Consider the following 27,691-nt stretch of genomic DNA (forward strand, 5'->3'; position numbering starts at 1 on the left):
AGGAAGTGAAGTGTTTTAGATATCTGGGAGTGGATTTGGCAGCTGATGGAACCATGGAAGCGGAAGTGAATCATAGGGTGGGAAAGGGGGTGAAAGTTCTGGGAGCGTTGAGAAATGTGTGGGAGTCGAGAATCTTATCTTGGAAAGCAAAAATGGGTATGTTTGAAGGAATTGTGCTTCCAACAATGTTATATGGTTGCGAGGCATGGGCTATAGATAGAATTGGGCGGAGGAGGGCGAATGTGCTGGAAATGAGATGTCTAAGGACAATATGTGGTGCGAGGTGGTTTGATCAAGTAAGTAATGAAAGGGTAAGAGAGATGTATGGTATTAAAAAGAGTGTGGTTGAGAGAGCAGAAGAGGGTGTTTTGAAATGGTTTGGTCACATGGAGAGAATGAGTGAGGAAAAATTGACAAAGAGGATATATGTGTCAGAGGTGGAGGGAACGAGGAGAAGTGGGAGACTAAATTGGAGGTGGAAAGATGAAGTGAAAAAGATTTTGAGTGATATGGGCCTGAACATGCAGGAGGGTGAAAGGCGTGCCAGGAATGGAGAGAATTGAAACGATGTGGTATACCGGGGTCGACGTGCTGTCAATGGATTGAATCAGGGTATGTGAGGCGTCTGTGGTAAACCATGGAAAGTTTTGTGGGGCCTGGATGTGGAAAGGGAGCTGTGGTTTCGGTGCATTATACATGACAGCTAGAGACTGAGTGTGAATGAATGTGGCCTTTGTTGTCTCTTCCTAGCACTACTTCACGCACATGCGAGGGGAGGGGGTTTTCATTTTATGTGTGGCTGGGTGGCTACGGGAATAAAAAAAGGGCAAACAGTATGAATTATGTACATGTGTATACATGTATATGTCTGTGTGGGTATATATATGTATACATTGAGAAGTATATATATGTGTGTGAGTGGATGTGTATGTATATCCATGTGTATGTGGGTGGGTTGGGCCATTCTTTCGTAAATTTCCTTGCGCTATCTCGTTAACGCGGGAGACAGCGACAAAGCAAAATAATAATAATAATAGCAATAATAATAATAATAATAATAATGAATTATATTACACTTAATTGCTGTTTCCCGCATCAAGCAAAATAGCGCCAGGAAACAGAAGAATGGCCCATCCACTCATACACATATAATGCCCATATACATATATATACATATGCAAATTAACATACACATATACATACATATACATACACATATATACACATGTACATACTCATGCTTGCTTCCCTTCCCCTTCATCCATTCCTGGTGCAACCCTGCCCCACAGGAAACAGCATCGCTAACCCCTGCTTCAGAGAGGTAGCACCAGGAAAACAGACAAAATAAGGCCACATTCGTTCACAATCAGTCTCTACCTATCATGTGTAATGCACCGAAACCACAGCTCCCTATCCACATCCAGGCCCCACAGACTTTTCCATGGTTTACTCTAGACGTTTCACATACCCTGGTTCAGTCCACTGACAGCACATCAACCCCAGTATACAACATCGTTCCAATTCACACTATTCCTTGCACACCTCTCACCCTCCTGTATGTTCAGGCCCCAATCACTCAAAATCTTTTTCACTTGAAAAATGTGTGGAAAGCGAGAACATTATCTCGGAAAGCAAAAATGGGTATGTTTTAAGGAATAGTGCTTCCAACAATGTCATATGGTCGCGAGGCATGGGCTATAGATAGGGTTGTGTGAAGGAGGGTGGATGTGTTGGAAATGAGATGTTTGAGGACAATATGTGGTGTGAGGTGGTTTGATCGAGTAGTAATGAAAGGGTAAGAGAGATGTGTGGTAAAAAAAGATCAAACCACCTCACACCACATATTGTCCTCAAACATATCATTTCCAATACATCCACCCTCCTCTGTACAACCTCATCTAGAGCCCAGGCCTTGCAACCATATAATATTGTCGGAACTACTATTCCTTCAAACATATCCATTTTTGCTCTCTAAGATAACATTCTCTCCTTCCAAACATTCTTCATCGCTCCCAGAACCTTCGCTCCCTCCCCATCCTGACACACTTCCATTTCTTTGTTTCATTCGCTGCCAAATCCACACCTAGATATCTAAAACACTTCACTTACTCCAATTTTTTCCATTTAAACTTACATCCCAATTAACTTGTCCCTTAACCCTACTGAAACTAATAACAGTGCACTTATTCATATTTACTCTCAACTTTCTTTCACACACTCTTCCAAACTCTGTCACCAACCTCTGCAGTTTCTCACTCAAATCAGCCACAAAAGCTGTATCATCAGCAAACAACAACTGACTCACTTCCCAGACCCTCTCATTCCATACAGACTGCATACTCGCCCCTCTCTCCAAAACTCTAGCACTTACCTCCCTCACTATCCCTCCATAAACAAATAAAACAACCTTAGGGACATCACACACCCCTGCCGCAGACCGACCTTCACTTGGAACCAATCACTCTCCTCTCTTCCTTTTCATACACATGCCTTACATCCTTGATAAAAACTTTTCACTGCTTCTACCAGCTTTTCTTCCACACCATATACTCTTAATACCTTCCACAAAGCATCTCTATCAACCCTAACATATGACTTCTCCAGATCCATAAATCCTACATCCAAATCCATCTGTTTTTCTAAGTATTTCTCACACATTCTTCAAAGCAAACACCTGATCCAAACATCCTCTACCACTTCTGAAACCACACTGCTCCTCCCCAATCTGACATTCTGTATAAACCCTCACCCTTTCAATCAGTACCTCCAATACAATTTTCCAGGAATACTCAACAAACTTATGCCTCTGTAATTTGAACATTCAATTTTATCCCCTTTGCCTTTGTACAATGGCACTATACATGCATTCCGCCAATTCTCAGACACTTCACCATGATCCATACATGCACTGAATATTCTTACCAACCAATCAACAACAAAGTCTACTGCAGTATCATCCAAACCCGCCACTTTGCTGGATTTCATCTTCTGCAAAGCTTTCACTATCTCTTCTCGGTTAACCAAACCATTCTCCCTGACCCTCTCACTTTCCACACTGTCCAGAACAAAACACCCTGCATATGCCACTCTATCATCAAACACTTTCAACAAACCTTTAAAATAATCATTCCATCTCTTTCTCATTTCATAACTTCCTGTTATTATCATTATCATTATTAATTATTATTATTAAACGATCGCCATTTCCTCGTGTCAGCGAGGTAGCATAAATCCCCATACATGCACATATCCATATACATACATATCAGGTGAGTTTAGCAGTCATACCACTTCACCGGCTAAGAAGCCACCAGCTTGCCTTGGCAAGTATAAAGCGCTACATCTGTTCTTTTAACAGATTTTTCAACCCCGCCCCAAGTGAAACAGCATCGCTACCCCCCTACTTTAGTGAGGTAGTGCCAAGAAAGAGACAAAGAACGACCCATCCACTCATATACACATATCTATGTATAAATGTACATACACATACATATCAACATAATACACATATACATACATATACGCAGACACTTGTGGGTATTCATACTTACTTGCCTTCATCTCATACATTACTATAATCTTCTTCCTATTTAATTGCCATTTTTGAGGTTAATGAGGTAGCACCAAGAAAAGATGAAGAAAGGTTGCATCTGCTTACATCCGTTCCCTAGCTGTCATGTGTAATGTACTGAAACCACAGCCCCCATTCCACAACTGAGCCCCACAGACCTTTCCATGGTTTATGTCAGATGCTTCACATGGCCTAGTTCAGTCCACAGTATACCACATCATTCCAATTCACTCTATCCTGTGCATGCTTTTCACCCTCCTGCATGTTCAGGCCCTACTTACTCAAAATCTTTTTCACTCCATCTTTCCACCTCCAATTTCATCTCCCTGTTTTCCTTGTTTCCTCACTTTTTATACATACATCCTCTTTGTGAACCTTTCCTCATCCCTTCTCTCCACACGTCCAAACCATTTCAGCACATCCTCTTCAGCTCTCTCAACCACATTCTTTTTATTACCAAACACCTCTTTAACCCTTTCATTACTTACTTGATCAAACCATCTCATCACATATTGTCCTCAAACATTTCATTTCCAATACATCCTCTTTCCTCTGCACAGCCTAATCTACAGCCCATGTCTTACATCCATATAATTTTGTTGGAACTACTATTTCTCTAAACATACCCATTACAGTAATATCATATTCATTTATTATCCTTGATCACCATTTCCTGCATCAGTGAGGTGGCGTCAGGAAAATGATGAAGAATGACCCATCCAGGCAAGGAAGTGCCAGGAAAAGACAAAAAAAGGCCATGTTTGTTCCCACTCAGTCTCTAGCTGTCTTGCGTAATGCACTGAAACCACAGCTCCCTATCCACATCCAGGCCCCAAAGACCTTTCCATGATTTACCCCAGACATTTCAAAGGCCCTGGTTCAGTCCACTGACAGCATATCAACGCTGGTATACCACATTGTTCATTTCACTCTATTCCTTGCATGTCATTCACCCTCCTGTATGTTCAGGCCCCAATCACCCAAAATCTTGTTCACTCCGTCCTTCCACTTCCAGTCTGGTCTCCAAATTACAATAACATTTTCTAAAAAAAAAAAAAAAAATCTAATTTGCCTTTATGTTCTCATTTCAATGATGAAATAAAAAATCAACTGTTTCTAAAATGTACTTTGGAAAAAAAAAGAGGAAAATGGTACAGGAAGGAGCCAACCATAAAATTTCAATGAGTCTCATTGCTAACAAAAGCTGGATTGCATTATGCAAATAATTTCTTATGTTCTAATACTGCTGAACAACAATATTTTCAGATTTTTGTTGTAAGCCTGACCTGCAGCTAAAAACATAAATAACACTTTTCACTTCCTAAGTTGGTGTTACAGAGATGTAACCCTGTGAACACCTGTTCCATCCTACATAAATGGGAACAGAGTTGAGGATGATGAGAGATATCTAGAAATTTCAATACATACAAGAAATAAACAAAATACTCCTGACTCTTCAGCAAAGCATCACTACCTATTTAATTCATCTGACATTTTTCTACAAGATGTTAAGGAATAACCATTATAGGCAGTAAAAGCATTTATTTCAATGGTAACCTTTAAATCAAAGGCATCTTGTGTTAGTAATCGTTCATGATAAAATGGAACCTCTTATGATAGGTAAATAACAGGTTTTTGAAGAAATAGCAAATCAAAGGACACATTCACTGAATGCCTGGAATAATATCTCACATACGATAAAGAATAGCAATATGTAAATAAAATACTACGGTATATGCTGTCTCTTAAGCAAAAGGGAAAGCCTGAAGTGCAATGCAATTCTTCTGACAAGCTCTGCAAAATAGTCACTGATACTAATAGCAGTGATGTGTGATCAAACAGTTTTATATTCTTTGTTGCACAACTCATAGAAAATACAGGCCATTGCCTCTCTGAGTAGTTGCTACCAATGGATGACTTTTGTTGGACAGAATGAGAATAATACTGCTCTAATGGCTATCACAAGTGTTAATAAATCCCCCATGATGATCAAGTGTGTGTTTACCAAAATGGAGACTAGGACGCAGCAGAGGTATCACCTCCTGTCTCAGCCTTCCTGATGAATGGTAGAGGATGCTTTGGTGCAGATGGAGAGGACTGGGGTCCCTGGCTTAGCACTTAGAGAAACAAACATGGTCAGGGGAAATAATAGAAAGAAACAGAAAAACTGCAGCTGAGGCATGCCTCTACTAAATACCAAAGACAAAGAGTTGTCATCTACTCAGAAAGTTAGAAAAAAAAGTTTACTGTAGATCTAAGACTCATTGTGAAGATCAAGCTAATATAAAATCATCAATAAAGTAATTTCAATGACAATATTAAAACTATTTAGCATTCTAGCATTAATTAACTGCAAATAAACTAATCTGAGGAAAATCAATACCATTTTGACCTATAACATTGTATTACAGCAAAAGCCAATTACGTACTTTTCACAAAAAATAACAAATGCATTAAATTATCATGTCTAGAAGAATTCAGCATTAAATATGCCAAGACTTAGGATCCAAGTTCAGGTAACTTATTGTCACCACAATTATAAGAATAAATATATACATGATAAATACTCATCCACATTTGACGGTGTGAAAATGAAGAAGAATCAACTCACATCTCTTACAGTCCCTCCTTACCTTTTGGGTCTTTAAGGACTCGTCTGATTCCCAAGTGTTGTGGAGGTGAGCCCAACCCTTCCACTTAATTAGGTACTGGACTTCAACTTGCTCAGGATCATTAGGATCAAAATCAGAATTTGGGTCACCATTTTTCTCAACTTCATATATGTAGGTCTGCATCCCAACAGCTATAAGAAATGATTTTTATCAACAGTGGATTCTAACCCTGTATGTTAATTTTGCAATTTCATGCAGAATGGATTCTTATCTTTGGCTACATAAAGGCTGATTTTCCTACATATACAAACAGAATCTAAATTCTTACAGGACTGATATCATATTCAATTATTCTGATCACCTCCTTAGTCTGCAATTCAATTAAAATAAATATAACTGTAGATAAGATGTGAGAAACTGCAGAAGCTGGTGACTGAGTCTAGTAAAGTGTGTGAAAGAAGAAAGTTGAGAGTAAATGTGAATAAGAGCAAGGTTATTAGGTACAGTAGGGTTGAAGGTCAAGTCAATTGGGAGGTAAGTTTGAATGGAGAAAAACTGGAGGAAGTGAAGTGTTATAGATATCCGGGAGTGGATTTGGCAGCGGATGGAACCATGGAAGCAGAAGTGAATCATAGGGTGGGGGAGAGGGTGGAAATTCTGGGAGCGTTGAAGAATGTGTGGAAGTCGAGAACATTATCATGGAAAGCAAAAATGGGTATGTTTGAAGGAATAGTGGTTCCAACAATGTTGTATGGTTGCGAGGCATGGGCTATGGATAGAGTTGTGCGCAGGAGGGTGGATGTGCTGGAAATGAGATGTTTGAGGACAATATGTGGTGTGAGGTGGTTTGATCGAGTAAGTAATAATAGGGTAAGAGAGATGTGTGGTAATAAAAAGCGTGTGGTTGAGAGAGCAGAAGAGGGTGTTTTGAAATGGTTTGGTCACATGGAGAGAATGAGTGAGGAAAGATTGACAAAGAGCTTATATGTGTCAGAGGTGGAGGGAACGAGAAGTGGGAGACCAAATTGGAGGTGGAAAGATGGAGTGAAAAAGATTTTGAGTGATCGGTGCCTGAACATGCAGGAGGGTGAAAGGCGTGCAAGGAATAGAGTGAATAGGAACAATGTGGTATACCGGGGCCGATGTGCTGTCAATGGATTGAACCAGGGCATGTGAAGCATCTGGGATAAAACATGGAAAGTTTTGTGGGGCCTGGATGTGGAAATGGAGATGTGGTTTCAGTGCATTATTACATGACAGCTAGAGACTGAGTGTGAACGAATGTGGCCTTTGCTGTCTTTTCCTAGCGCTTCGCACACATGAGGAGGGGAGGAGGTTGTTAGTTCATGTGTGGTGAGGTGGCGATGGAATGAATGAAGGCAGACAGTATGAATTATGTACATGTATATATATGTATATGTCTGTGTGTGTATATATATGTATACGTTGAGATGTATAGGTATGTATATTTGCGTGTGTGGATGTGTATGTATATACACATGTATGTGGGTGGGTTGGGCCATTCTTTCATCTGTTTCCTTGCGCTACCTCGCTAATGCGGGAGACAGCGACAAAGCAAAATAAATAAAAATATATAAATAAGAGAAAAAAAGCCTAGAGGCAAAAAAGAAAAAAAAATAAGGCCACATGTGGCCTATGGGGATATAATATCTGAAAATGTTATGCTTTTTTGGGGGGTTTCCTTGCGCCAGCTCAGATCTCTAAACTTAGATCAGAGATGGGAAAGATCCAGCCAACAAGCTAAGTTAGGTCCGAGATGGGAAAGATCTAACCAACAAGCCAAGTTAGGACAGAGATGGGACGATCCAGCCAATAAGCTAAGAAGCAAAGGATCTCCATTTCCTAACTAGGATCCTAATCAACCTTGAGATGTTGATGAAGCTCTTCCTAGAGTAGTTTCCATAACTCAAATCTCTTTTTCTGGATCTAAGTGGGAGGAGATAGAGCCACCCAAACAGGGATGAGAGGGTTCCTAATTCCTATCCAAGAATCAGAATACATAATAAGTTCTTTTTAAAATAAGCATTTTGATGCATGGGGGAGGAATACCACACAACTGTCAGGGAAGTAGACCCCACCTTCAGTACGCATCATATGCCCCCTTTGTAAATGCAGATTTCAGGTTGCACTAAAATTCTCCCATTGCAATCTACCATGAAGGTATGCAGACCCTGATTGACTGCTCTAACCTCAATGACAAGCTAACCAAAACTAGATTTCTTCATCAAACATCCATAGGATAAGTAATCTAAACTACTTTGTTCTATCTATCTATCCATCTATAATTCTGATACCTATTCCCTCCAGCAACTCCCACATGGGGAGGCCACACCTAAAGTCTCAATAACAAGTGAGCTCTAGCGCCACTTCTCAGCCTTTAGTGGCAGAAGGAAACTCTAGTACAGTGTTTTCAGAGGATCTTAACTAATCTTCCTCCTGACTAATGTGTCTACCTAAGGTTCCCGCGTAACATTCAGATACTACTTCTATCCAATACCCTCACCTAACGTGACAACCTACTACTTCTACTGAATGTTTCTATTTCATTTACTTTGTCCCTGTCTTCCGCGTTAGTGAGGTAGCGCAAGGAAAATGACGAAAGAATGGCCTAACCCACCCACATACACATGTATATACATACACGTCCACACACGCAAATATACATACCTATACATCTCAACGTATACACATATATATACACACACATATACATATATACACATGTACATAATTCATACTGTCTGCCTTTATTCATTCCCATCACCACCCCGCCACACATGAAATGACAACCCCCTCCCCCCTCATGTGTGCGAGGTAGTGCTAGGAAAAGACAACAACGGCCACATTCATTCACACTCAGTCTCTAGCTGTCATGTATGATGCACCGAAACCACAGCTCCCTTTCCACATCCAGGCCCCACAAAACTTTACATGGTTTATCCCAGATGCTTCACATGCCCTAATCCAATCCATTGACAGCACGTCGACCCCAGTATACCACATTGTTCCTTCTTTCTTTTTCTTTCATACTATTCGCCATTTCCCGCATTAGCGAGGTAGCGTTGAGAACAGAGGACTGGGCCCTTGAGGGAATATCCTCACCTGGGCCCCTCAAAATCTTTTTCACTCCATCTTTCCACCTCCAATTTGGTCTCCCACTTCTCGTTCCCTCCACCTCTGACACATATATCCTCTTTGTCAATCTTTCCTCACCCATTCTCTCCATGTGACCAAACCATTTCAAAACACCCTCTTCTGCTCTCTCAACCACACACTTTTTATTACCACACATCTCTCTTACCCTATTATTACTTACTTGATCAAACCACCTCACACCACCTATTGTCCTCAAACATCTCATTTCCAGCACATCCACCCTCCTCCGCACAACTCTGTCTATAGCCCATGCCCCGCAACCATATAACATTGTTGGAACCACTTTTCCTTCAAACATACATTATGCTTTTACCTACTACTACTACTTCTATCTATTGCTCTTACCATTTTGCCAGAAGGAAGCATTAGTGCATAGCACTCACCACAAAAAACTCAAGTTATGAAGGATGAGTTATGTGAGTCAAGTGTTGTGTGGACATGACATTAGCTATCTTTGTCCCATGAAGAAATACCTAAACGTCTTCTAGTCAAATGACTTCACCCCACAGCCTTTACATATCATTCAGCAAGACATCCTGTTCCTCATGGCTCTCAAATTCGTCAATGAGTAAGTGAAATACAAACCATGTCGACACACAAACATATCTTCTATGAGGACTTTAATTGGGTGAAGCTGCAGCCCAATCTGAAGTTACATCAGCAATTTAACATAAAAGCTATTTGGACCATGCTTCAAGAAAGTATTGCAATAAATGTGAAAGAAACTAGAAGAAAGTAGAAGACAACAATAAAAATTCATTATAAACATCCAAGACCTTGACTGCAGCACAATAACAAAACCCATGTGGTTCTCACAGAGCCCCAAAGAACTAAGAGAGATGCCAGTCATCCATCCAACAAAAAGTTGAACTGTAAACACACTTCCAGTCTGATGGATGTATAAATAAAAAAAGCATAAAATATCCAGCAACCTAATTACATGCTTCAGTAAAACCTACACCTGAGAAGAAGGAGAATGAAAAATTAAAAATCTAAGTTCAGCAAATTCTATTTGGTATCTTACCATACATTTCTACTAATGCTTTTGGATCTACTGGGTGAATAAACATGCAAATGTGAACAGTTATGTACCTACTGTCACTCTCATTTATGTCTATTCCAAGATCTATACATGCATATTTGTATTGTGCACATGGAGTTTCTACACATTTGCTGTGCACAAGGCCCACTGACACTAAGATACAGTCAATTCATTCAAAGTTCTACAACTTTCTTCATAATCATATACATTCTCTACCATGTTTGATCTCCCTCTCCATGCCCCTCCAATAAAATGTTTCAGTTTCTCAAACTGGTTTAAAACACAACAAACATATTTTAATCAACCTTGCCTGAAACTTTTGACTGCTTCATCTTTCTATATCCATACTGTATTTCTAATACATTCTACTCAGTCTAACTCTCAAACTCTATAAAATGAAGGGATACCCTACATATCCAAAGCCACACACACTTCTGGCAGAAATACAAAGTTGTGCTTAGGACTTAACTCCCCACCAACATAGAGTAGCAGTCTAGGATAACCAATTCTCTGAGACAGACTATGTATACTACTAACTGCTATTATGTTATAAAACATCACCCATACTTATTCTCCATTCACCCTTCCACAGCTTTTACTTACGTAAGCCCCCAAGCCATCTTTAAAAATATATTTTCTGTTTCATCAACAACTAGAGAATGAATGAGGGTGAATGCTCCCTTTCTTCATGTTCCTGGTGCTACCTTGCTAACATAAGAAACAATGGACAAGTATGAAAAAAAATTAAAACTATACTCGGTTTCACCATTACCTCTTTCAAATACATGTGCGAATCTCATCAGCACTGCAAATTACACTGCCTTCATCTAAACAGGTCAATCACTATACATAATTTGTTTATAACATGAAGTGTGCTCAAATCCAACTAAGGTGTTTCACTGTCCAGGGTAATTCCTGCCAGTTTTACAAAAAAACAAGTTTTCTGATTATTTTTGAGCCTTACCTCCTTTCTTGCCAGTTCTATGATCTAACACCTTCTCTACTGTGTGAGCATTTTCATCCTCTTTAGATGACGATTGGGACCAGTCCACCTTTATCAGGTCTTCTTCATCATCCTCTTCATCTTCACTTTCTGCTTCCTTATAGCTGACTTCTTTGGCAGCACGATTTGATCCTCGTCTGAAGAGTTTATCAAAAAAAAAATTAGTTCTCTCCATAAAGGTTATCATCATATCTAAGGATCAGTAAAATGCTAATGGATAGCCTGAAACAAATAAAATCAATTACTAGCATAAGTGGTAACTGTAGTAATATCTTTTTTATAGACCATATCCAATGTCCACTTGCTAGACCTACTTTAACAAGGTGGCATTAAGAACAAACAAACAATGACCTCATCTGCTTGCATTCAATCTCTTGAACAGGTATGGTATAGAAACCACAGAATACCATTTACAACCATATAAACCATTCACATTCACAAGCCCCAGTTCATCCATTCAGCAACACATTGCCCCAACATACATCAAAATAACTCATGCCCTAGTACCCCAAAAGCCTCATTCAATTTATCGTTCCACTCTCTTTGTAGCCAATGTCACCTGTGCACGCAATAAAGTCTACAAAAAAGGAAGTAAAAAAGGGAGATACAAATATCAATTTATCTATTTATTCATTTACTTATGCTTGATCACCATTTCCTGCATTAACAAGGTAGCATCAGGAAAAAGATGTTAATTGGGAGGTAAATTTGAATGGAGAAAAACTGGAGGTAGTGAAGTGTTTTAGATATCTTGGGGTGGACTTGGCAGCAGATGGGACCATGGAAGTAAGTCACAGAGTGGGGGAGGGGCCAAGGTTCTGGGAGCATTGAAGAATGTGTGGAAGGCGAGGAGAATGTTATCTCGGAGAGCGAAAATGGGTATGTTTGAAGGAATAGTGGTTCCAACAATGTTATATGGTTGCGTGGCATGGGCTATAGATAGGGTTGTGCTGAGGAGGGTGGATGTGTTGGAAATGAAATGTTTGAAGACAATATCTGGTGTAAGGGGGTTTGATTGAGTAGGTAATGAAAGGGTAAGAGAGATGTGTGGTAATAAAAAGAGTATGGATGAGAGAGCAGAAGAGGGTGTGTTGAAATGATTTGGACACATGGAGACAATGAGTGAGGAAACATAAAGGATATATGTATCAGAGGTGGAGGGAAGAGGGAGAAGCAAGAGATCAGATTGGAGGTGGAAGGATGGAGTGAAAAAGGTTTTGAGCGATCGGGGCCTGAACATATAGAAGGATGAAAGGCGTGCAAGGAATAGAGTGAATTGGAACGATGTGGTATACCTGGGTCAACATGCTACCAATGGATTGAACCAGGGTATGTGAAGCATCTGGGGTAAACCATGGAAAAGTTTTGTGGGGGCTGGATGTGGAAAGGGAGCTATGGTTTTGGTGCATTACACATGACAACTAGAGACTGAGTGTGAACAAATGTGGCCATTTTTTGTCTGTTCCGGGCAGTGCCTCACTGGGAAGGGGGAATGATGATAATGATGCTATTTCGTGTGTGGCAGGGAGGCAACGCGAATGGATGAAGGCAGCAAGTACACATATTTACATGGTATACATGTATATGTTTGTGAATGTATACGTATGTATACAGTGAAATGTATAAGTATGTATATGTATGTGTAAGAGCGTTTATGTATATACATGTGTATGTGGGTGGGTTTGGCCATTCCTCATCTGTTTCCTGATGCTACCTCGCTAACACAGGAGACGGTAGTTAAGTACAACAAAAAACTGGGGCAACTGGAGGGATGTCTCATCATTATCTTGTGGAGGCGAAGGTAAAGATTTGTAAAGGTTTTCAGAAGAGAAAATGTTAGGGTGATGAAAGTGGTGAGAGTAAGTGAGCTTGGAAAGGAAACTTGTGTGAAGAAGTCCCAGGAGATATTAAGTGCAGAATGGGAAAAGGTGAGAGCAAATGACATAAGGGGAGTGGAAGAGGAATGGGATGAATTTAGGTAAGCAGCGATGGATTGAGCAGAAGATGCCTGTGGCATGAGAAAGGTGGGAGGTGGGCATATTAGAGAGGGAAGTGAGTGGTGGGATGAAGAGGATTGTTAGTAAAAGAGAAGAGAGAGGCATCTAAATGATTTTTGAAAGGAAATAGTGCAAATGACTGGGAGATGTATAAAGAAAGAGGCAGGAGGTCAAGAGAAAGGTGCAGGAGGTGAAGAAGAGGGCAAATGAGAGATGGGGTGAGAGAGTACAGTTAAATTTTAGGGAGAATAAGATGTTTTGGAAGGAGGTAAATAAAGAGTGTAAGACAAGAGAACAAATGGAAACATTGGTGAAGGGGGATAATGGGGAGGTAATAACAAGAAGTGGCCACAGTAATTTCAAGTTCCCTCATGTAATTTTGCCCGAACTAAAGGAGGTGCCAAACAGTCAGTTGCCGGAAAATCAGTGGTGTACCTGTAATATTAGAGGATAAACATTTGGTATGTGACTGGGAACATGTACTTAAGAAGGGGAGGGAAAGTGAGTCAAAATGTATAGAGTGGAATCATCAGCATAAAACTGAAGAGAGACAGAAGTGAGATCTTTTACAGAGAGAAGGAAGAGAGCAGGCAGTAGGAGAGAACTCTAAAGAGCACATATGTTGATCAGAAATGGGTTGGCAGAAAGTTGTTTTATCAGAGTACTACAATGGAACAGCCACAGAGGAAACTATGCACCAGGAACCAAGAGAAAAACAAAAAACAAAGAAATGGAGCTTAAAAAGCACAGACTTATACCACACCCTGTCAAATGCTTTGGAAATGTCAAGGGCTATGATAAAAGTTTCCCAAAAATCCCTGAGAGAGGAGGAACAGACATGAGTCAAGATAGAAGAAAGCAGGAAATGGGATTCATTTTAAGCAAAAGAGAGTGAAAGAGCTTTCAAAGACTTTGGAGATGACAGAAGTACAAAAAAACGGGGTGATAGATGGAAGGGCTAGAGAGGAAAGCTCTATCAGGAAAGAAAAGTCTAAGCTTTTAGACAGAGGTGGAACAGGCAAATAAGGATCAGAAATAGCTCTAAAAAACACTCCTTTTGGGCCTGAAGTGGTATGCCATGTGGGCCATATGCAGGACCTAACTACATCAGGGAGAGTACTTAGAAAATCTTGTACGAAGATAACAAAGGAGACTGCATAGGTTCAGTGTAAGGAGATTGAAGCAGAGGATCAGAAGCAGTCATTCAAACTTATATCACTGGAAAACGAGGTACAAAAAAAGGGAGGCATTACCAGTTGGACATTTAGGTATGGACAGATCAGATTGAAAGTGAGGAGAAAAGGCTGAGTTACAGGAGTTACTGGAGATGTTTTTGGTTGAGGACCAGAAAAATGTCAGTACCTTGCCTTGAGTCATGGTATTTCCCAGTCAAGGTGCTTCCCTATGGGAAATACAGAAACAAGAAGTGAGGCTATCATCTACAAGAACAGTAACCAAAGTGGATAAGTCAGATTATCACTGCTAAGTTCTTTTGACACACGAAATGTGGGTTGAGAAAGGTCTTTACACATTTTATTTTGATATTTCCTTAACCTTAAAATATCTTCTTTAAATCTGCTAGTAGCAAGCTGAACAGATACCTTAATATTGTAATATTTTCCCTAACAATTCCTGCAACATCTCTGTCCTTTGTTTAATCTGAACATTCTACCCAATCTATTATTCCATCACAGAATTATCCAAGCATGTACATTACAAACACTACCTTCCATTCATCTCCCACTTTCATTTCATATGAGTCTTTTGCATCTACATTCCCAAGATTATGGGCTTGGAGGGTTCACTATGTGCAAGCAATTTATGCATTTTATAAAGTAAATGCAAGTAGAAATGGATTTTCGGAAATTTCTAAACCTAATAATTTCTTATTATGAATCATCCTCACAAATGAAAACTTCACATAATGCATGTGACATAGTCCTCTCAGTATAGATGTGACAAAAGCAACAGTCTAATGTACTTAGGTTAATCTTATACAGAGTCTAATTTACTTAGGTCAATCTTTCTTTTCTTCCATGCTTGTTCACTGTCTCCCATGTTAGCAAGGGAGTGCCAGTTACAGAAAAAGACTAGGCCACATTCGCTCACATTCATTCTCTCGCCATAATGTATAATGCACCAAAACCACAGACTCCTATCTACAACCAGACCACACTGACCTTTCCATAGAGTTCCCCAGCTACTTTATATGCCCTGATTCCATCTATTGACGGCAAATCAATCCATACACCACAATGCTCCAATTCTCTTTATCCATTGCACCCCTTTCACCTCCTGCATGTTAATATGGAAGATAATTCCTACACCACTGTGAGTTACTCTTCCCCTAATAATCCTTCAATTCCCAGAGTGAAAAAAACTTTTCAACATCTAATCATTACAACTTCTACTGCTTTTCTTTACATTTTATCATGCTAATGTTGTCAAAAGTAGTCAGGAGATATTCAATAAAAAGGAACCATTTTCATTCCTGCAGAGCCCTTACAATTTGTAGGGGACTGTATAGGTAATTAGGAATTCTGATAATGGGCAGAGTTCAATGAGATCAATACAAAATTGTTTTCATGTTCCTATCTCATTCATACGAATTACAAAGCAACTAAGAACATGATTTCCACCTTTTCGAAATTTGCTTTAGATGCTCAAAATATTACTTTTCCTTTACAAGATACTGCCCTAGTATTTCAAGACAGAATACACAGTATGAACAACCTTAAATTTCCTCACCTTTTGCTTTCACCTTCACTCTCACTTCCTTCACTACTACTTTTCTGTTTTTTGTGTGATGACTTCTTGGAGGAGGATGAACTTGACTTCTTGCTTGGGGGCTTTCTTCTAGGTTTTGGTGAATCATAGTCTGAATTTTCACTGTCAGACTGCTCTGAACTGTTCCACTGACTAGAACTAAAAAAAAGAAAATAAAAGGGGCATCAGTAAACCAACATGTAACATGTTATACAGAATTTCCTCTAATAAAAAAAAGATTTAGAAAAGTACAGCAAATGAAATCTTAAATATAGATCCCTGGGGATAGGGGATTAAGAATACTTCCCACGTATTCCTTGCGTGTCGTAGAAGGCGACTAAAAGGGGAGGGAGCAGGGGGCTGGAAATCCTCCCCTCTCGTTTTTTTTTTTTTTCCAAAAGAAGGAACAGAGGGGGCCAGGTGAGGATATTCCAAAAAAGGCCCAGTCCTCTATTCCTAATGCTACCTCGCTAATGCGGGAAATGGCGAATAGTTTAAAAGAAAAAAAGAAAGAATATTTATTTTTCTTATTATCTATCATACTTTGACGCAGTCTCCCGTGTTAGCGAGGTAGCGCAAGGAAACAAATGAAAGAATGTCCCAACCCACCTACATACACATGTATATACAAACACACCAACACATGCACATATACATATCTATACATTTCAACGTTTTTTTTTTTTTTTTTTTTTTTTATACTTTGTCGCTGTCTCCCGCGTTTGCGAGGTAGCGCGAGGAAACAGACGAAAGAAATGGCCCAACCCCCATACACACGTACATACACACGTCCACACACGCAAATATACATACCTACACAGCTTTCCATGGTTTACCCCAGACGCTTCACATGCCTTGATTCAATCCACTGACAGCACGTCAACCCCTGTATACCACATCGCTCCAATTCACTCTATTCCTTGCCCTCCTTTCACCCTCCTGCATGTTCAGGCCCCGATCACACAAAATCTTTTTCACTCCATCTTTCCACCTCCAATTTGGTCTCCCTCTTCTCCTCGTTCCCTCCACCTCCGACACATATATCCTCTTGGTCAATCTTTCCTCACTCATTCTCTCCATGTGCCCAAACCATTTCAAAACACCCTCTTCTGCTCTCTCAACCACGCTCTTTTTATTTCCACACATCTCTCTTACCCTTACGTTACTTACTCGATCAAACCACCTCACACCACACATTGTCCTCAAACATCTCATTTCCAGCACATCCATCCTCCTGCGCACAACTCTATCCATAGCCCACGCCTCGCAACCATACAACATTGTTGGAACCACTATTCCTTCAAACATACCCATTTTTGCTTTCCGAGATAATGTTCTCGACTTCCACACATTTTTCAAGGCTCCCAAAATTTTCGCCCCCTCCCCCACCCTATGATCCACTTCCGCTTCCATGGTTCCATCCGCTGACAGATCCACTCCCAGATATCTAAAACACTTCACTTCCTCCAGTTTTTCTCCATTCAAACTCACCTCCCAATTGACTTGACCCTCAACCCTACTGTACCTAATAACCTTGCTCTTATTCACATTTACTCTTAACTTTCTTCTTCCACACACTTTACCAAACTCAGTCACCAGCTTCTGCAGTTTCTCACATGAATCAGCCACCAGCGCTGTATCATCAGCGAACAACAACTGACTCACTTCCCAAGCTCTCTCATCCCCAACAGACTTCATACTTGCCCCTCTTTCCAGGACTCTTGCATTTACCTCCCTAACAACCCCATCCATAAACAAATTAAACAACCATGGAGACATCACACACCCCTGCCGCAAACCTACATTCACTGAGAACCAATCACTTTCCTCTCTTCCTACACGTACACATGCCTTACATCCTCGATAAAAACTTTTCACTGCTTCTAACAACTTGCCTCCCACACCATATATTCTTAATACCTTCCACAGAGCATCTCTATCAACTCTATCATATGCCTTCTCCAGATCCATAAATGCTACATACAAATCCATTTGCTTTTCTAAGTATTTCTCACATACATTCTTCAAAGCAAACACCTGATCCACACATCCTCTACCACTTCTGAAACCGCACTGCTCTTCCCCAATCTGATGCTCTGTACATGCCTTCACCCTCTCAATCAATACCCTCCCATATAGTTTACCAGGAATACTCAACAAACTTATACCTCTGTAATTTGAGCACTCACTCTTATCCCCTTTGCCTTTGTACAATGGCACTATGCACGCATTCCGCCAATCCTCAGGCACCTCACCATGAGTCATACATACATTAAATAACCTTACCAACCAGTCAACAATACAGTCACCCCCTTTTTTAATAAATTCCACTGCAATACCATCCAAACCTGCTGCCTTGCCGGCTTTCATCTTCCGCAAAGCTTTTACTACCTCTTCTCTGTTTACCAAATCATTTTCCCTAACCCTCTCACTTTGCACACCACCTCGACCAAAACACCCTATATCTGCCACTCTGTCATCAGACACATTCAACAAACCTTCAAAATACTCATTCCATCTCCTTCTCACATCACCACTACTTGTTATCACCTCCCCATTTACGCCCTTCACTGAAGTTCCCATTTGCTCCCTTGTCTTACGCACCCTATTTACCTCCTTCCAGAACATCTTTTTATTCTCCCTAAAATTTACTGATAGTCTCTCACCCCAACTCTCATTTGCCCTTTTTTTCACCTCTTGCACCTTTCTCTTGACCTTCTGTCTCTTTCTTTTATACTTCTCCCACTCAATTGCATTTTTTCCCTGCAAAAATCGTCCAAATGCCTCTCTCTTCTCTTTCACTAATACTCTTACTTCTTCATCCCACCACTCACTACCCTTTCTAAACAGCCCACCTCCCACTCTTCTCATGCCACAAGCATCTTTTGCGCAATCCATCACTGATTCCCTAAATACATCCCATTCCTCCCCCACTCCCCTTACTTCCATTGTTCTCACCTTTTTCCATTCTGTACACAGTCTCTCCTGGTACTTCCCCACACAGGTCTCCTTCCCAAGCTCACTTACTCTCACCACCTTCTTCACCCCAACATTCACTCCTCTTTTCTGAAAACCCATACTAATCTTCACCTTAGCCTCCACAAGATAATGATCAGACATCCCTCCAGTTGCACCTCTCAGCACATTAACATCCAAAAGTCTCTCTTTCGCACGCCTGTCAATTAACACGTAATCCAATAACGCTCTCTGGCCATCTCTCCTGCTTACATAAGTATACTTATGTATATCTCGCTTTTTAAACCAGGTATTCCCAATCATCAGTCCTTTTTCAGCACATAAATCTACAAGCTCTTCACCATTTCCATTTACAACACTGAACACCCCATGCATACCAATTATTCCCTCAACTGCCACATTACTCACCTTTGCATTCAAATCACCCATCACTATAACCCGGTCTCGTGCATCAAAACCGCTAACACACTCATTCAGCTGCTCCCAAAACACTTGCCTCTCATGATCTTTCTTCTCATGCCCAGGTGCATATGCACCAATAATCACCCACCTCTCTCCATTTCAACGTATATATACATATACATACACACACATGTGCATACATACACATGTACATATTCATACATGCTGCCTTCATCCATTCCTGTCACCACCCCACCACATATGAAATGGCACCCCCCCTCCCCCCACACCCACGTGAGGTAACGCTAGGAAAAGACAACAAAAGCCACATTTGTTCACACTCACTCTCTAGCTGAAATGTGCAATGCACCAAAACCACAGCTCCTTTTCCACATCTAGGCCCCATAAAACTTTCCATGGTTTACCCTAGATGCTTCACATACCCTGGTTCAATCCACTGACAGCACGTCGACCCCGGTATATCACATCGTTCCAATTCACTCTATTCCTTGAATGTCTTTCACCCTCCTGCACATCCACCCTCCTCTGCACAACTCTATCCATAGCCCATGCCTCGCAACCATATAACATTGTTGGAACCACTATTCCTTCAAACATACCCATTTTTGCATTCCGAGATAATGTTCTCGACTTCCACACATTCTTCAATGCTCCCAGAACTTTCGCCCCTACCCCACCCTATGATTCACTTCTGCTTCCATGGTTCCATCCGCGGCCAAATCCACTCCCAGATATCTAAAACACTTTACTTCCTCCAGTTTTTCTCCATTCAAATTTACCTCCTCCCCCTCTCTTTTTTAATTTTCCAAAAGGAGGAACAGAGAAGGGAACCAAGTGAGGATTTCCCTCAAAGGCTCAGTCCTCTGTTCTTAACACTACCTCGCCAACATGGGAGATGGCTAACAGCATAAAAAAAGAAAATAATAATGTGTATATGAGTGTATAGGCCATTCTTCGTCTGTTTCCTGGCACTACATCACTGACGCAGGAAGCAGCGATTAAGTATAATAAATCTTAACAAAATACTAAAAGGACTTGACCCACAAAAGGCTTGTTGTCCTAATGAAATTTCATCATATGTACAGAAGGGGTGTGCAGATACATTAAATAAACCATTTGCATTACTGTTCAGAATGTCACTGGAAAGAGGTTTGATGCCAGGGGTACAGAGAAAGGGAAACATCATACCTATATATAAGAAAGGAGATGGAGAACAAACTTTGAACTATAGACCTGTCTTAATAATCAGTGTTTGTGTGTAAGGATCTGGAAAAGATTACAAGAAAGCAAACAGATGACTTTCTATGGAGGAGAAATTTCTCTAGTGAAAGACAACATGGTTTTGGGAAAGGAGGTCATGTGTAACTAACCTAGAGTTTTGTGAGAGAGAAATCAGTCCTGGACAATTGAGAAGGCTGGGTGGAGTGCCAGAAGGCAATGGACACTGTACCACACAGAAGGATAACTAAAAAGTTTTAACATCATACAGGAGTATGGGAGAAACTCCTATGAGGATATCCTAGTGGGAGGGAACAAAGGACGCATGTTAGAGAACCTGTCCAAATGTGATGAAGTGACCAGCGGTGTGCCAAAGGGTTCATTTCTGGGACCATTACTCTTCTTGATCTGTATTACTGATGTGCCTGAAGGTTTGAAATCCTATCTGAACATGCAGATGAAGCCAAGGTCATGAGGGAAACGAAAGGTGAGGAGGACTGCATCAGCTTACCAAAGGCCCTAAACGAACTCTAAAATTGGTCTGAAACATAGGTGATGAAACTCATCCCGTGCAAATGTAAAGTAATGAGGAAGGGGCTAAGCATAAGGCAGCCTCAATAGGTGAGATACACAGTTTATGGGCGAATATCTGAATAACTTTCAAATCTATGGATAAAGAAATATATATGAAGTCATGCATATGTAACATGAAGACAAAACTAAAATATGCTTCTCAGGTTTGAACAGCACACCTAGAGAAGAACAAAGAGCTCAAAAAGAAGGTCCAGGGAAGGACTATAAAGATGGTACCAGAATTAATTTAGCTAAGCTATAGGGAAAGGCTGTAGGCTTTGTATTTAACCAACTTGAAAGAGAGAAAAGAGAGGGATGACCAAATCACAACCTTTGTTTTGAAAAGAGATTGACAAAGTGGGCAGAGAAAATTTCTTTCTCTGAGATGTAGGGACAGAAGAACCAGAGGACATAACATGGAAGTACAACAATTGTAAATAAGGATGTTAAGAAATACTTTTATAGTAAAGAGTGGTGGATGAATGGAACAAACTTACTGACAATGTGGTAAATGTAGACAGCATACATTAAATTTAAGAGGCTACATGATTGTAGAGAGAATTCATGATCTGTAAAATTCCCTCCCCATACAATATGAATAGGTAATTACTTTATCTATTTGTACTGCATGGAGAGGGAGTTTTATACTCATAATGCCCTATTTTTTGAACATTCTCTACTTCTCAAACAACTTAAATTCATGCATGCTGTCTACACTGAACATGCCCTGAATCATCTTGTTCCATTCACCCACCATCTCATACTAAGAAGGACTTCTTTACACCTGTAAAATTCCCTAACCATATAATACGAATAGGTAATTACTTTACCTATTTGTACTGCATGGGGAGGGAGTTTTACACTCATAATGGCCTATCTTTTGAACATTCTCTAATAACAAACAACTTAAATTCATGCATGCTGTCTACACTGAATATAACCTGAATCATCTTGTTCCATTCACCCACCATCTCATACTGAGAAGTACTTTAAACCTTTTTTTCACAACTTAATTTCATGCTACAGTCTCTAGTTGCTTTATCCCTACATCTCTTGAAGAAATATTCCCAGTTTATGTCATTCCTCCGTTTTAAAAACTTAGTGATCATTGCACCCCTCACTCTTCTCTCATCCAGCATATTTAAAGTCTCTATGACTAAATTTTTGTTGCCCTCCTCTACACTTTTGCTATTAGCTCTTTAATGGACAAACTTAAGAAGAGTATTTTAGTTCTGACTTTAGGTAGGATATGAAAAGCTTGCTAATGCATATGCTTGAAAGCTGTTCTGATATTTGTCATCAGGCAGTCTTCTCAACTATTCTCCTAATATGCAATTCTGGTGACAGGTTAGGGTTGATAACAGCTCCCAAGTAATTAACTGTTTGTAGCATACAGGTGGGAGTTTTACACTCATAGGGCTCTACCTTTTGAACATTCTCTATTCTCACTCAACTTATGAATTTTTGCATGCTGTCTACTTTCATCCACCACTCTTACACTATAAAAGTGTTTCTTGATGTCTTTTTAACAGGTTTTTTTGCCTAATTTCATGTTACATACTCTGGTTGCTCTATGTCGAAGAACTCTTCACTGTCTACATCATTAATGTTACAAAAAACTTAAAAGCTATGATAAGGTCTTTGTGAAAGTGTGTTTGCATAATCAAAAGCCAATTCAGAAGTGAAAAATTATTCATATAGTGTAATTACCACCCTCTACTTGAGTGATAGCTACATCTGCTACACAGGCATGCACCCTGTCACCTATCCCAGCATACTGATCAAGTATAGCCAGTGAACCTACTTATCAATTCATCTATCTAACACAAAAATAATCCAATTGTTCATGCCTAAATCAGGTACAGCATCAAACAACTGAATTTTTAAGTCTGTTTCATAAGAGCAACATACCTCTTTATGAAGTTAAAGTTTCTCTCCATCTATCTATATTTCTGACCCCTGTTCCCTTCAGGAACTTTCTCAAGGAGGTGAACACGGCAGAAGATTCTCCATAACTGGTGACCTCTAGTACCCCTTTTTAGTCTTTAGTGCCTCACCCTTAACAGGCCACAGGTGGAGGGCAACTCCAGTGCAATGTTTTCAGAGGCTCCTACCTTAAGTTCCCATCAACTACTACTACCTAAATTCTTGTGTCTACCTAATGTTCCAACATGTTCCAACCTAGTACTTTTAGCTAATGCACCCATCTAATATTCCTACTTAATACTTTTACCTAAAGCTCCTGTTTAATGTTCCTATTCACTACTACTATCTATTCCTCCAATCATTTTACCAAAAAGATGGGCTAGTGCATTGTGCTCATTGCAGGAAAAATCTAGAGTTGAATTCATTAAGACAGGGGGTGACTGTGCTGTTGATTGGTTGGTGAGGATATTTAATGCACGTATGGATCACTGTGAAGTGCATGAGGATTGGCGGAATGCATGTATAGTTTCACTGTACAAAAGCAAAGGGGATAAAGGTGTGTTCGCACTAAAGAAGCAAAAGTTTGTTGAGCATACCTGGAAAATTGTATGGGAGGGAATTGACTGGGGAGGAGCAGTGTGGTTTCAGAAGTGGTAAAGGATGTGTAGATCAGGTGTTTACTTTGAAGAATGCATGTAGGAAATGCTTAGAATAACAGATGGATGTGTATGTGGCATTTATGGATCTGGAGCTGATACAGATGCTTTGTGGAAAGTCATAAGAATATATGATGTGGGAGATAAGTTGCTAGAAGAAAAGCTTTCATTATGGGTGTAAGGCATGTGTACAGGTAGGAAGAGAGGAGAGTGATTAGTCTGTGGCGGGGGTGTGTGATGTCACCATAGTAGTATAATTTGTTTATGGATGGGATGATTAGGGAGGTTAATGCAAGAGTTTTGGGGAGAGGAGTGAGTATAAAGTCTGTTGGGATGAGAGGGCCTGGGAAGTGAGTCAACTGTTGTTTGCTAATGATACAGCACTGGTGGCTGATTTGAGTGAGAAACTGCAGAAGCTGGTGATTGAGTTTGGAAATGTGTGTGAAAGGAGAAAGTTGGGAGTAAATGTGCAAGGTTATTAGGTTCAGCAGGGTTAAGGGACACGTTAGTTGGAATGTAAGTTTAAATGGAGAAAAACTGAAGTGTTTTAGATATCTGGGAGTGGATTTGGCAGCAAATGGAATCATAGAAGAGGAAGTGAATCATAAGTTGAGGAAGGGGCAAAGGATCTGGGAGTGATGAAGAATGTGTGAAAGGAGAGAACATTATCTCGGAGAGCAAAAATGGGTGTTTCAAGGAACAGTAGTTCCAATAATATCATATGGTTGCGATGCATGGGCTATAGATAGGGTTGTACGGAGGAAGGTGAATTTGTTGGAAATGAAATGTTTAAAGACAATGTGTGGTGTGAGGTGGTATGATCGAGTAAGTAATGAAAGGGTAAGAGATGTGTGGTAATAAAAAGAGTGTGGTTGAGAGAGCAGAAGAGGGTGTATTGAAATGGTTTGGTCACATGGAGAGAATGAGAGGAAAGATTGACAAAGAGGATATATGTGTCAGAAGTGGGGGGAAAGAGAAGTGGGAGACCAAATTGGAGTTGGAAGGATGGAGTGAAAAAGATCTTGAGTAATCAGGGCCTAAACATAGAGGGGGTGAAAGGTATGCAAGGAATAGAGTGAACTGGAATGATGTGGTATACCAGGGTCAATGTGCTGTCAGTGGACTAAACCAGGGCATGTGAAACATCTGGGGCAAACCATGGGAAGTTTTGTGGGGCCTGGATATGGAAAGGGAGCTGTGCTTTCAGTGCATTACACATGACAGCTAGAGACTGAGTGTGAACAAATGTGGCCTTTGTTGTCTTTTCCTTGAGCTCCCTTGAGCGCATGCGTGTGGGTGGGGGGTGTTATTTCATGTGTGGCGGGGAGGCAACGGGAATGGATGAAGGCAGCAAGTATGAATATGTGCATGTGTATATATGGATAAGTCTGTGTAAAAAAAAAAAAAAAAAAAAAAAAAAAAAAAAAAAAAAAAAAAAAAAATTGAAATGTATAGGTATGTATATGTGCATGTGTGGGCATTTATGTATATACATGTGTATGTGGGTGGGTTGGGCTATTCTTTCGTCTGTTTCCTTGCGCTACCTCGCAAACGCGGGAGACAGCAACTAAGTATAATGAAAATATTATTATTATTATCATCATTATCATTATCATTATTATTATTATTATTATTTTTTTCTTTTTTTTTTTGCTTTGTCGCTGTCTCCCGCGTTTGCGAGGTAGCGCAAGGAAACAGACGAAAGAAATGGCCCAACCCACCCCCATACACATGTATATACATACGTCCACACATGCAAATATACATACCTACACAGCTTTCCATGGTTTACCCCAGATGCTTCACATGCCCTGATTCAATCCACTGACAGCACGTCAACCCCGGTATACCACATCGATCCAATTCACTCTATTCCTTGCCCTCCTTTCACCCTCCTGCATGTTCAGGCCCCGATCACTCAAAATCTTTTTCACTCCATCTTTCCACCTCCAATTTGGTCTCCCACTTCTCCTCGTTCCCTCCACCTCCGACACATATATCCTCTTGGTCAATCTTTCCTCACTCATTCTCTCCATGTGCCCAAACCATTTCAAAACACCCTCTTCTGCTCTCTCAACCACGCTCTTTTTATTTCCACACATCTCTCTTACCCTTACGTTACTCACTCGATCAAACCACCTCACACCACACATTGTCCTCAAACATCTCATTTCCAGCACATCCATCCTCCTGCGCACAACTCTATCCATAGCCCACACCTCGCAACCATACAACATTGTTGGAACCACTATTCCTTCAAACATACCCATTTTTGCTTTCCGAGATAATGTTCTTGACTTCCACACATTCTTCAAGGCTCCAAGGATTTTTGCCCCCTCCCCCACCCTATGATCTACTTCCGCTTTGATGGTTCCATCCGCTGCCAGATCCACTCCCAGATATCTAAAACACTTTACTTCCTCCAGTTTTGCTCCATTCAAACTTACCTCCCAAATGACTTGACCCTCAACCCTACTGTACCTAATAACCTTGCTCTTATTCACATTTACTCTTAACTTTCTTCTTTCACACACTTTACCAAACTCAGTCACCAGCTTCTGCAGTTTCTCACATGAATCAGCCACCAGCGCTGTATCATCAGCAAACAACAACTGACTCACTTCCCAAGCTCTCTCATCCCCAACAGACTTCATACTTGCCCCTCTTTCCAAAACTCTTGCATTTACCTCCCTAACAACCCCATAAACAAATTAAACAACCATGGAGATATCACACACCCCTGCCGCAAAACCTACATTCACTGAGAACCAATCACTTTCCTCTCTTCCTACACGTACACATGCCTTACATCCTCGATAAAAACTTTTCACTGCTTATTATTATTATCGTTATTATTATTATTATTATTATTATTTGCGGAAGATGAAAGCCGGCAAGGCAGCAGGTTTGGATGGTATTGCAGTGGAATTTATTAAAAAAGGGGGTGACTGTATTGTTGACTGGTTGGTAAGGTTATTTAATGTATGTATGACTCATGGTGAGGTGCCTGAGGATTGGCAGAATGCGTGCATAGTGCCATTGTACAAAGGCAAAGGGGATAAGAGTGAGTGCTCAAATTACAGAGGTATAAGTTTGTTGAGTATTCCTGGTAAATTATATGGGAGGGTATTGATTGAGAGGGTGAAGGCATGTACAGAGCATCAGATTGGGGAAAAGCAGTGTGGTTTCAGAAGTGGTAGAGGATGTGTGGATCAGGTGTTTGCTTTGAAGAATGTATGTGAGAAATACTTAGAAAAGCAAATGGATTTGTATGTAGCATTTATGGATCTGGAGAAGGCATATGATAGAGTTGATAGAGATGCTCTGTGGAAGGTATTAAGAATATATGGTGTGGGAGGAAAGTTGTTAGAAGCAGTGAAAAGTTTTTATCGAGGATGTAAGGCATGTGTACGTGTAGGAAGAGAGGAAAGTGATTGGTTCTCAGTGAATGTAGGTTTGCGGCAGGGGTGTGTGATGTCTCCATGGTTGTTTAATTTGTTTATGGATGGGGTTGTTAGGGAGGTGAATGCAAGAGTTTTGGAAAGAGGGGCAAGTATGAAGTCTGTTGGGGATGAGAGAGCTTGGGAAGTGAGTCAGTTGTTGTTCGCTGATGATACAGCGCTGGTGGCTGATTCATGTGAGAAACTGCAGAAGCTGGTGACTGAGTTTGGAAAAGTGTGTGGAAGAAGAAAGTGAAGAGTAAATGTGAATAAGAGCAAGGTTATTAGGTACAGTAGGGTTGAGGGTCAAG

The 27,691-nt window shown here is 40.4% G+C and overlaps 1 protein-coding gene across 8 annotated transcripts in view; it reads right to left on the reverse strand.

The window, feature by feature from the left end:
• Positions 1 to 27,691, reverse strand: part of Chd1 (chromodomain-helicase-DNA-binding protein 1) — a 347,004-nt gene that overhangs the window by 281,410 nt on the left and 37,903 nt on the right. For all 8 annotated transcript variants that reach the window (XM_071676943.1, XM_071676941.1, XM_071676940.1 and 5 more), the window contains exons 5-7: positions 16,151 to 16,327; positions 11,367 to 11,542; positions 6,205 to 6,374 (exon numbers count right to left, since the gene is read on the reverse strand). In XM_071676943.1, coding sequence (XP_071533044.1) covers positions 6,205 to 6,374; positions 11,367 to 11,542; positions 16,151 to 16,327 — 523 coding nt within the window. The remainder of the gene's footprint in view (positions 1 to 6,204; positions 6,375 to 11,366; positions 11,543 to 16,150; positions 16,328 to 27,691) is intronic.

The sequence above is a fragment of the Panulirus ornatus genome, chromosome 24, assembly GCF_036320965.1.
Source record: "Panulirus ornatus isolate Po-2019 chromosome 24, ASM3632096v1, whole genome shotgun sequence".
Taxonomy (NCBI): domain Eukaryota; kingdom Metazoa; phylum Arthropoda; class Malacostraca; order Decapoda; family Palinuridae; genus Panulirus; species Panulirus ornatus.